At 37.6% G+C, this 12,286-nt stretch overlaps 1 protein-coding gene across 3 annotated transcripts in view; it reads right to left on the bottom strand.

Moving 5' to 3' along the window:
• Positions 1 to 1,429: 1,429 nt before the first annotated feature.
• The window catches only part of MRPS35 (mitochondrial ribosomal protein S35), a 47,628-nt gene continuing 36,771 nt past the window's right edge, over positions 1,430 to 12,286 (bottom strand). For all 3 annotated transcript variants that reach the window (XM_047066991.1, XM_047066994.1, XM_047066992.1), the window contains one exon: positions 1,430 to 1,912. In XM_047066991.1, coding sequence (XP_046922947.1) covers positions 1,643 to 1,912 — 270 coding nt within the window. In that variant the 3' untranslated portion in view covers positions 1,430 to 1,642. The remainder of the gene's footprint in view (positions 1,913 to 12,286) is intronic.

Below are 12,286 nucleotides of genomic sequence, written 5' to 3'. Positions count from 1 at the left end.
ACAGAAATCTTTTGGGTAATTGTTTTGAAATTCTTTTTGGCTTTATTCTGTTAGGTAAAATAAGTCTTAGACAAATACCAAACCGAGTAATTCCTTTACTTTAACTTGATCACTTACTGACAACTTTGGAAGTGGTAAGAAATAATAGATATACTTAAAAATACTGAATTAAAAAAAATACTGAATTGACAGCCAAATTGAAAGGAATGTTTCTTAGAGCAGTTCTTATTTTGTCATTTACTCCAATTAATTTCAAGGTCCTTACACCTCATCTCTTTTCTGAGCTGTACAAGTTCTCATTGGGGAATCTAGAGAGAGATGGATACCAGTTAATCTCCATTTCTACTTTTCTGCAAGCTAGGGTGTGGAGAAATGAGCCCCAGAAAATAGAAAATTGGATGCTAAGCAGAGACGAATTAACATAAAGTGAGCCTAAAAGAGAGGAATGGAGCAAAATTTTTAGGCTAGAAAACATTTTGAAGGACCTTTCTAATCAGAATTGGCATCTGTGAAAAATGCATTGTGTAGACAGCAGTTACGTTAAAAAAAAAAAAAAAAAAGCACTGCACTATATTCAAGGGACTGCATTCTAGGCCCAGCTTCCCAAATAACCCAAATCATTACGCTGACCCTGACTTATGACTCAACTTATGATTTCTCTACTTTACATACCATGGTGTGAAAGCAACAATGCATCCTGTAGAAACCATTCCTCAAATTTTGAATTTTCAGTTTTGTGATGCTGGGCGGTGGCGGCCACAGTGCCTCTTTAGCCACGTGACCACGAGGGAAACAACTTGACAACCATTCTGTACCCGTACAACTAGTCTGCTTTTCACTTTCAACATATAGTATTCAATAAATTACACTAGACAGTCTGCACTTCAGTATAAAATAGGCTTTGTGTTAGATGACTTTGCCCAACTGCAGGCTAATGTTAAGTGCTCTGAGTTATGATGTTTGGTAGACTGGGTATATTTACATGCATTTTCAACCTGGGGTGCCCGGGTGGCTCAGTTGGTTAAGGAAGGGTCCGACCCTTGGTTTCAGCTCAGGTCTTGATCTCGCAGTTTGTGAGGCTGAGCCCCGTGTGTGGCTCTGCGCTGACAACGTGGAGCCTGCTTAAGAGTCTCTCTCCCTCTCTCTCTGCCCCTCCCCTGCTCATGCTCTGTCTCTCTCAAAATAAAGAAATGTTTTTTAAAAATTAAAAACAATGCATTTTTAACCTCTAATATTTTCGTCTTAAAATGAACTTATTGGGACATAACCCCACTGTAAGTTGAGGAAGATCCGTATTCAAAAGCAACCAATAGGTGCTAATTTGTAGGGAAAGAAATACAGCAGGTGACAAAATAACAATATATGTATATATAGGAATATTAAAGTTGTTATGGTAGAAATAGAATGAAGACACTTCAGAAGCCAGAAGGAATCACCGAGATATTTTAATTAGTCCTTCTGCCGCACTGTACAAATAAGAACTTATGAATAATCATTGCCATTACGGATTAGTATGAAAGAAGTATTTTTAAATCTGATGTAAAACAATGGTTCTTTTTAACATTTTCAAATTTATGTGAAGTTAGATAATGATTACAGATAGATCATAAAATTAGCAAATCAAGCAGTTTTTCTACATAAATCACATCAGTTTTAATAGCTTCTTCACGGATTCTTTGTACTGAGAAAGGGTCTCTTCATTGTCCCCCTCATTCTTAAGACTAACAACACACTTTTTGTAATCTTCGACTTCTTTTGTACCAAGGAGCTCTTCTTTATTTACTTCCAGATTTTTCTCAGCAGCTTTAATTTGGAGAAGTGTTTCCAGGATATTTTTTTCAGAGGGGCTATTTTTCCATATATACTCTTCCATATCTGCCTCAGTCTTCTCTTTCTCCCATTCTTCGGTTTTCTGAAAGGAAAAAATGAGTTCTGAAAACAGAAATACTTTCCAAAAACTAAGTTTTGTTTCGTTTTTAGGGAAAGAGAATCTGCAAAATACGGAGACTCCCTGTCAATGCTCTGTATGTAAACCCTGATTTGCCTCCCTTACGGTGTGGCTGTCCACCTGCACCAACAGCTTCAGGACTGCTCACTCTGTTATGTGAATACTCCTTACCACTCACGAATTCTACCCACACAGTGCACACTTCACCTGCCTTGCAAATTTCACTTACAAAGCACGACTGTTACCCAAAAGACACAGAAAACTCATTTTTTTGCAACTTTCTAATCTCTAAACTCTAACACTTCAACATTTCACATTTCTGAGGTTAAAAATAGTTAAGAGTTGAGAAGAGACTGTATTTATCTTTGTAACATGCCTGTGGGGATGACAAGGAAGACCAATTGTTATGATAAAATAAAAAATGTAAAATACACATGTAAAACATGATTTTTAGTCATAATGACTTCATATAACCTGGAATTTTGTTACTAGCTTTATTTTCTGTTCCTATAAAGGAAACAATTGTTACTGCTTGTTTTTTTCTTACAAAAATTATTACCACACTATTCTAGGCAACAGTTAGGTTTTGTAGCAATATAATTCAGATTTATGATTTAGATGAAGATGTAACATTCTGGGAAAAATCAAGAAACGCAGCTAATAAATAATATGCCTTGGTTCAAAGAAGTGCTGAAAGCCAGCCACATTCTTCCCAAATTAACACACAACATATTCTGGCTATATGCAATTATAGAATCATCCAATGTTCTTATAACTTCAGAAGGTGGTAAACCCCCCAAATTATAATATTTTTGAAGGATTAAAAGAAAGACAGATTTGTAAGGCTGTCAGAAATATTTTATCTTTGAAAACTCCTCTTGAAAAAGCCCCCAATTTGAGCAGACAGAGCTCCAAGTCTCTCCAGAATTAAGTGGGTACCAAGGAGACCATTTCCACTCACACCTGCGTCCCGTCCCAACCTCACTGTAAGCGTCCAGGAAAAGAGAGAAGAGCACTGGAAATTTGTCCCTCAAAGGTTGGTAAGGAGGAGCCCCGCCAAATGCTAACAGGCCACTGGGGACGCCATAGACTCAGCTAACCCCATTCGGGTCACTGAAGGCCAGGAAAAGAGTCTCCTCCGTCACAGAGAAACACACGAAAAAGAAATACTCCTTTAATCCTTCAAAAGGGAGGGCCCTTTCGCTTAAGAGAAACCAGTCACCCTCAAATCCCTTAGCCGAAGTGAGGTATCTGTTCTGGCAGCTACCTAAACTGTTGCCCACCCCCTCCCCCCCCCGCCATCCTGAATTTATGGCTGAGGGTAATGTGTCAATTGATGTTCTGACGTGGTTGAGAATCAACTCTTTATCCCTTTTTTATCTGATAGTGAGGCTATCGGCTTGGCTGAGGGGGAGGGATGATGTGAAACAACTTCTTGTGGCCTGTGTGTACAAGCCTGTTGCAAATAACTTCTAACAGTCAAACTCTGAATTTTACATTCATCAGAAAATTGACAAAATGATCCTACCCCACCTGATTTTTACTGTAATATTTGGGGAAGAAATATAAATGTCAGCCCCTTAAAAAAAAAAAAAAAAAAAAAAAAAAAACAAATGCCCCAAATTAAATGTATCATTGGTCCTATCTACTCTTGGAAGTGCTTCAAATGCTAAGACAATGTTAGTTTCTTCATAATTCTAGCTTACAAATGAAGTATATTTAAGATGCCAGCAAATACATTATATATAAGCATTAAAAAAAAGTCAATCTACCTCATTCTTTTTTTAAATTCCCAATCTACTTCATTCTTGACTGCGAGAAGACAAGCAATTAAGAGATTAACTATTTTAGAAATTATAAATTTCACCTAGGTTTATGTGGATTTTCTTAACTGCTTTGAAATAGATGCTTAAACAGAAGAGGTACCCAACGCAAATTCACTAGTAATTTCCAACATTTCATTTCTCTTCCCCTTACGTCTGGTCTACGCAATTCTACAGTGCTTTGCCAAGGAATGTTACAGGTGTCCCAGGACGCAGATTCCTTCTGACCTCAGGTGGCCAGGTGAGCCTAGAGTAGCAGGAGCAGTCCCAAGCACCCTCCTCCCTCATATCTCAGGAAAGAATTTTCTAAGTGTGTAATGACACAAACGAGGTTAGGAAATCCTGCACTAAGGGATAATGTACACTTACAGGAGGAAATTACTACCGTTTAAACTGGTGAGTGAAAGTAACTACATTCTGGAAAAGACATGGCTTCCTACTAATCCTGTACAGACACGATGCAGTGTCAGGCTTCAGCTGCAAGCTGAGCTCATGTTCTCGACAATTCTAACTTCAGGATCCAAACTCTGCAACAGCTGACAATAAATTCCAAGATAATGACAGTAACGATACCAATAAATTTAATTAATTTTTTAAAATGTTTATTTATTTTTGACAGAGAGAGAGAGAGAGAGACAGAGCATGAACAGGGAAGGAGCAGAGAGAGAGAGGGAGACACAGAATCCGAAGCAGGTTCCAGGCTCTGAGCTATCAGCACAGAGCCCAACACAGGGCTCAAACTCCCAGACTGCGAGATCATGACCTAAGCTGAAGTCAGACGCTCAACCGACTGAGCCACCCAGGCGCCCCATGATACCAATAAATTTAATACTTATTATATACCACTGAGCCTGAAGACTTACATAGTTATTTCATATAATTCTTATTAAAACCTACTAGGTTAGGTGTTAACATCTCTACAGATAAGAAAACTAAATATTATGGACGTTAAATAGGGGGCCACAGCCACTTGAGAATGTTTCAGATTTCAGAATTGTTCCTACTTTAGAAAGTTAATATGGTGCACATACCATATATTTTGTAACACTTCCAGAGAAGGTCTATGGCAACACTCCCTAAAGCAAATACATTACCATGTCTGAATATTCACAATAAATGGGATAAACAAAGGCTATAAATAGCTTTTTATCCACTGACGTCTCATTTTGCCACCAAGTAAGTTATAAAAAGATTAACAATTTCCAAAGCTTTTAGGGCTTCAGAATCAGGGGATGTATATCTGTGATTTGCTCAAGGTCACACAGGGAGGTGGTATTGATACTATATTTAATATGGGTTTTGGTGTTTTACCCAACTGAGTTTAAATCCCAGCTTCACTACTTACTATGCTGACAAGCTGGCATTTCTGTAAGAACTGACTCCAAGGGCTGTTCTGCTGATTAAAAGAGGTAAGGAATATCCATGCACTTAGAGCACCTGGCTCAGAGTAAACACTAAATAAATGCTTGCTACTAATAACACAGAAGAAGAGTGGGATTCAAACCTTATTAGACTACCTGCAAAATATGTTTCTATGTCAACAGCATCACTATTCCTATCAAACAGTAAATCGAAACTTTCAAGGTAAATATAAACACAGATGCAATTGTCCAAATGTTCTGCAGTTATCCCCACTAACAAAATCATTGATTTTTATGACATTTAGATAAAACAGTTAAACAAGAGGTCTTTACTCCTTATCTCTGATATAAAGGTAATGTTCTTCCTGATGCTTGTTACTGTCTTTCTGACAAACATATCACTGATTAGATTTAAATTTCTCAGTTCACTGCCTGTTCTTAAAAATAACTGAGTTATCTCCGATTTTCCTGCAGTCTCCTTTGGGTATAGGCTTTTTATGTCTAACCAGATGTAGATTAGAAAATATACATGCACACATGCACAAAATAGCGTTTGTGTCAAGAAAAAGACACCTAGTTCTTTGAAGTCCTACATTAAATGTAAGAAAAGATCTTTACATCTTTAGAATGTCTGTTTTTCAAGCAGGAAAAATAAAAGCTAATCATTATCAATATATTTACCTTATGAGGGAAGAAATCTTTTCTAGTCATTAATACAGAAGTTTTCACAGATGAGTGTCAACCAAATGGAGCTTGTCGGTGAAGAGAACAGAACTAACTGGAAGAGATGGTGGTCTATAAATGATATATTAAGAAGCTATTCCAGGGGCGCCTGGGTGGCTCAGTCGGTTAAGCAACTGACTTCGGCTCAGGTCATGATCTCGCGGTTTGTGGGTTCAAGCCCTGTGCTGGGTTCTGTGCTGACAGCTCAGAGCCTGGAGCCTGCTTCAGATTCTGTGTCTCCCTCTCTCTCTGTTCCTCCCCTGCTCATTCCCTGTCTCTCTGTCTCTCAAAAATAAATAAACGTTAAAAAAAAGAACCTATTCCAGTCTTCTTTTCTAATCTTTGTCAATGACATAAAAATAATAATGCTGTCCATAATGCTTATCACTTTAGAATATTTTTCATTTCTAAGAGGCATAAACATAAAATCCTTGGGGGGGAAACCCTTAAAATTATCTTTTAATCTTACATTATGATTTCCACTTTCAAACAGGATGTAAGAGATCACATAATGCTTCCAGTCTAGCTATAACTAGCTATAACTGTACTTGCCTTGAACAACATGGGTTTCAACTGCAAGGGTCCATAGATTTTTTTTTTTTTTTTTGATACAGCACAGGACTATAAATGTATTTTCTTTTCCTTACGATTTTCTTAACAACATTTTCTTTTCTCCAGCTTACTTGATTATAAAAATACAGTATATAATACATCTAACATACAAAATATGTATTAATCAACCTTGTTATCAGTCAGGCTTCTGACAGTAGGCTATTAGTAGTTAAGTTTTCGGTGGGTCAAAAGTTACACACCTAGATTTTTAACAAATGGGGGGTTGGCATCTCTAACCCCTGCATTATTCAAGGGTCAACTGTAACTGACCACCCACTCTCCAAAATCTTAAAGATATCAGAGAGTTACAGAATCAGTAATGACTAGATGAATGTGAATTCCAGGCTGCAAAGGTATGAGAAGGATCCTTCTGAAAATCCCCATTTTCTTTCCTGAAGGCATTTTCCAATTCTGTACAAGACTGGCACTTGGCTCATAGAGAAGGATTTTAGTCGGGAAATGAAACAAGTGAGGTTTGACCTGTTATCCAGGGCTCTTATAACAGACCAGAAACGAAGAGCCCTAAACATGACTGGTTTTAGTTCTGGGGCTACTTATGGGTGGGGAGTCAGAATCAGGCTTCTAAAAAGCAGTGTGAAATCCACCATTAATTTCCTAGTGTTTAAGACACAAAGTCCCACTAGAAGGAGGAAGTCCTGTTGTAAACACACAACCAATCTCCCTTTCAAAACATCTGCTAGATTTTGCTGCAAGATAAGAGGCTACCAAGCTAAGCTCAAAATTTCTGTACAGCACAAAGGACTCTTCAGTAGATTTTCAGAGATGTGGAAGCTGACTCACCAAGTTCCTAATCAAAGCCTTGAAGGTTATGCCTAAGGAAAAGGAACAAATCAGAGCTGCACTAAATCTTACAAAACTGAAGCCCAGCCTTGGTCTACCTGAATCATGACTGGATTAAAATGATAAACTCCTGACCCTCTCTGCCTAAGAGAAAAAGGAGGGGGGTGCCTGGGTGGCTCAGTTGGTTAAGCATTCGACCTCGGCTCAGGTCATGATCTCACTGTTGGTGGGTTTGAGCCACATTGGGCTCTGTGCTGAAAGCTCAGAGCCTGGAGCCTGCTTCAGAATCTGTGTCACCCTCTGTCTCTCTGCCCCTCCCCCGCTCATGCGCACTCACTCTCTCTTTCAAAAATAAATTTAAAAAAAAGAAAAGGAAGAAATTCTTATGGTTGACAGCAATTGGGAGCTTTTATGAGTCTTTCACACACAACATCTAGCATACAAGAAAGTTACTAGACATTTGAAACATCTGAAGAAAAAAGTAATTAATAACCAAGGGAAAACAAACAATAGCAGAAGAACTCCAGATGATCAAGATAATGATATTAGCAGACAGGAACTTTACAATAACTAAGAATTAATGTGTTAAAGAAAAAAAAGGAAAAGATAACCAACATGAATTAAATAATGAAGAATTTCAGCACAGAATTGGTATCCATAAAAGATGAACAATTAAGTGAACATTTAGAATTGAAAAACACAGTATCTAAAATTAATAAATCACTGGATGGAGTTAAAAGGAGTCTAAGATACAGCAGAAGTCAGAATTAGTGAATGCAGAAACAGAACAAAAGAAAACTATATTGTTATATATATCAGTTCTGTACTATGAAATTATAACTATGAGATTCTGAAATCTTTTTTATATTTTACTAATCAACTCCCTCTAAGGTTCCCAATGATTCTACTTAACAAGTTCCAACAAATCTAAACCTGGGAGGACAACTCATATATTTTTTTTTTTATAGACTTAATGCTTGTATCCCCCTCCCCCTCCCCCTCCCCCCCCCCCCCCCCCCCAGCAAATTCTTGTTGAAATAGTACTCCCAAAGTCCTGGTATTGGAGGTAGGGTCTTTGGGAGGTATTTAGGTCTTGAGGGTGGAGCCCTCATAAATGGGGTTTAATGTCCAGAGAAAGCCCTGCCCCTTCTGCCACAAGAGAACATAGCAAGAAAGTCGTTTAGGCCTTCACTATACACCAAATCTGCCAATGCCTTGATCTTGGGCATCTCAGCCTTCAGAACTGCAGAAAACACATTTCTGTTGTTTATAAGACTAGTCTGTGGTATTGTTACAGGAACCCAAATGGACTAAGACAATGTCTTATATGAATAAAATTTAAAACTTCTTTTTTTAAGTTTGCAGTAACAGACCTTGGGAAATTTAGTCTGGATCAGTGATTCTGAAATAACTTATTTATTTAAAAACCTATAGTTTTCACTATCAAAAACTTATAATTTTTCTATAACTTTTAACTTAAAAAAGCTACAGTGCTAAATTCAAAAAAAGAGAGACAATCAGAAAACCATGCACTTCCTGATGGAAGAACACAATCCTAATTATACAGTAGTAAAAAAAAAAAAATCAAAATAGAATTTGCTTAAGCCTCTAGATTGCAACTATAAACTTAAAAAATTACACTATGGTGATACAATCAGCAGAATTCAAATGATAGAAAAGGCTACAGAAAAAAACCACAACAAACAAACAAACGCCACCCCCCCCCCCCACCCAAGACTTCTTCACCAAATAAACTGCAAGAAAAAAGCTCAACAGACAAACTCCCTTTTGGGTTGTGACTGCTTCTGGGCACTCTTTCAAAAAACATTTCCTGAGAACCCACTATGTGCTAGACAGTACTAGGCAGAGCTGGATGTCTCCAGGCATCCTAGATAAAAACTAATGTTTTCATATCCAAATATTTTAGAAAAGGGGTACATATGCTTGTTCCTAATAGGCATCTACTGAAACACCCCTTCTGGTGAAATAAAAATAGGGCTGGCAAAGCCAAAAAATACCTCATTATTCAAATGCAATACTACTGATACTGAAACAAAATTCAACCTATAATCATTTTCTATGAGGCTAAATACACTTTGTTTTTGTGATTTAAAGGAGTCTATTACAGAAAATTTCTAATGCATATAAAAGTAGACAGGACAGCACTATAAACTCTCATGTACCCATCACCCAGTTTCAACAATCAATGCATAGCAGTCCAGTTTCATATAAGCCTCTATCCACTGCCCCCTTACCACGCCCTCACTGAATTATTATGGAGGTCATTCCAGACTTTATATCATTTCATCCATAATATATTGGTATTGTTCTTTTTTTTTTTTAAACGAAGGGGTCATTTAAAAAATCATAACCACAATAACATTATTGTGGTGTTTTAATTCATGAGCACCTAATCTAGGTCAGTTCATTCATTCATTAAATTCATTCACTCTACCAAGGGGCAATTCCTTCTGTACAAATTACTGCCCCAGACAGGTACGTTTCCCTGGTATCATCCTGCCTATCTGGCCAGTTACCGAATAATACCTGACTGAAGCAGAGTCCCTTCTCTGCAGTATGAGTCCAAAGACATAATTTAATTTTAAGTTTAGTTGTATTAGTTTTGCTCGCTCTTCCCTTGTCTCCCCCTCTCTCCTGGGGGTGACTAGTCCTATAAATCCTGAAAGAGTCGAGGTCATGTTTTCTGACATACAGACTGGAGGAGAAGAAATCAGTCTCGGGAGAGAAAAGAGTAAAGCAGTTGCCTATAAAGTAACAGAGTCCAAAGAATAAAAGCTCTCACACTCCTAGTTTCTGTTCTTGCCCATTCCTGAGATCTTGTAGCATCCTTGCCCTTCTGTCTTCTGCTTAGGCTGGCCTGAGTGAGTTTCTATGACTTACAACAAGGAGGTGTCAAATAACACAGGGTGCTCAGGAGAGAGGCTTGAGGATAAAGAGTTCAGAGTTGTCAGCATATACAAGATACTTTATAGCACCTGGAAGAATGTACAGAATGAGGTAAAAGGGAGTAAGGACAAAACTTAGGAAACAAATTTAATTGATTTGGACTGAAATATAAAGTAGACATTTCTAGAAACATGGCACATCACAGTCAGAAACTTTATACTTAAAGAGGCTTGGTATTCTTTGTAAATAAGCAGTATCTTTCCAAGATGTTATATCTAAAAATGGCAATTGTGAAATAAGGCTTCTACATTTATGTGACTTCAAATGGCCTTTTGGGAATAGTTTCCTTTAAAAAAAAAAAACACAAAACCATAAAAACAAAAGATTTTTTAACTTCACTGTCTTTATGCAAAAAGTCCAATGCTACATTAAGGTACTCTAAAAATACAGGGTTAATCCTAGAGGGATAGTAACCAAGAAGTGAATTCTGGTGTAGTATTAAAAGGAAAAAAATCAGGGTACCTGCATGGCTCAGTCAGTTGAGCATCCGATTCTTGATTTAGGCTCAGGTCATAGGTCTTAATGGGCCTTGCATCAAGCTCTCCATCTACAGTGTGGACCCTGCATAGGATACTCTCTCCCCCTCTCTCTCCCTGCACCCCTGCCTCTCAAAATAAATAAATATTTAAAAAAATAAATAAAAGGGAAAAAATCATTCATAATTCTACCACCTAAAGAAACTAATCAATACTGGTGACACTCAGTGCTTGTCCTATATCCATTTTTAAAAACACTGCTATGGTTCAATTTTATTTACAATTTTGTACCTTTGCTTATAATTCGCTGCCCAAGTTTTAGCTTCTAAAATCATACCCAAAATTGAAGTAGGCGGTTGTTTAAGAGGTTTTTTTTTGAGAGTTTCTTTTTTTTGAAGTGTAGTTGAAATGCATTAATTTTAAAGTAGAAATAACAGCATATTCAAGGGGCGCCTGGGTGGCTCAGTCAGTTAAGCGTTTGACTTCAGCTCAGGTCACGATCTCAAGGTTCGTGAGTTCAAGCCCCACATCGGTCTCTGTGCTGACAGCTCGGAGCCTGGAGTCTGCTTCAGAGTCTGTGTCTCCCTCTCTCTCTGTGCCTCCCCCGCTCACACTCTGTCTCTAAAATAAATAAACATTAAAAAAGAAAAGAAAAGAAAAGAAAAGAAAAGAAAAGAAAAGAAAAGAGAAAAGGAAAAAAAGAAAGAAAAAGAAAGAAAGAAAAGAAAGAAAAGAAAGAAAAGAAAGAAAAGAAAGAAAAGAAAGAAAAGAAAGAAAGAAAGAAAGAAAGAAAGAAAGAAAGAAAGAAAGAAAGAAAGAATAGCATATTCAAATTACTGGGCAGCAATGAAAAACACCACTAAGCTTGAACTGATCACCATTTAGGCAAAGAGTGTGATTAACCTGTAGACTCCTATTTTAATTCTTCAGCCATTAAACAGTTATAATTTTAGCAACTAATTTATAAGTGTGCATATAATACATATACATATATGTGGGCTCTCTCTTCTTCCTTTCCTACAGTGAGAGAACCTGTTCAGACTATCATCCTAGAGGAAGCAACCTTCCATTCCACATGATCTGTTCTCTTTTCCACAAGTGGCCCAATTATTCACTCACTCAATAAATATTTACTGCACAACTACTGTGCCAGGCACACACCGTGCTGTACTGGAACTGCCAGGGTAGCCGGAAGCCTGGAGTTGAGTAGGAGCCAGTCAGATAAAGACTGTCATCCCAGCAGAGAAAACAATCTCCACAGAGGCCTGGAGGTACGAAAGAGCTCAGTACATTCAGGGAACTGAATGAAGGCCAAGGTGAGGAAAGTAGCATGGGACGAGTCTGAATAGAACACTCAGTTTAGAATACTTACTATGTATGTCAGCACCTTCCATAGATTAATTCACTTAACTTCTACCATGACTCTTTGTGAGGCAGTACTATTACTATCTGTTTTACAGACCAAAAACTGAAGTTCAGAGCAATTAAATAATTTGCCCAAATCTTGTTAGTGGTAGAACAACACGTTCCAAGGAACAGAGAGACATGGCAAAAAAGAATATAAAGAATAGAAGA

The sequence above is a fragment of the Lynx rufus genome, unplaced genomic scaffold, assembly GCF_022079265.1.
Source record: "Lynx rufus isolate CCGP_SWC_20201006 ecotype Redwood Valley unplaced genomic scaffold, mLynRuf1.p SCAF_7, whole genome shotgun sequence".
NCBI classification, from domain to species: Eukaryota; Metazoa; Chordata; class Mammalia; order Carnivora; family Felidae; genus Lynx; species Lynx rufus.
The sequence above is the reverse complement of the archived record's forward strand: the minus strand, read 5'-3'. Positions and strand labels throughout refer to the sequence as shown.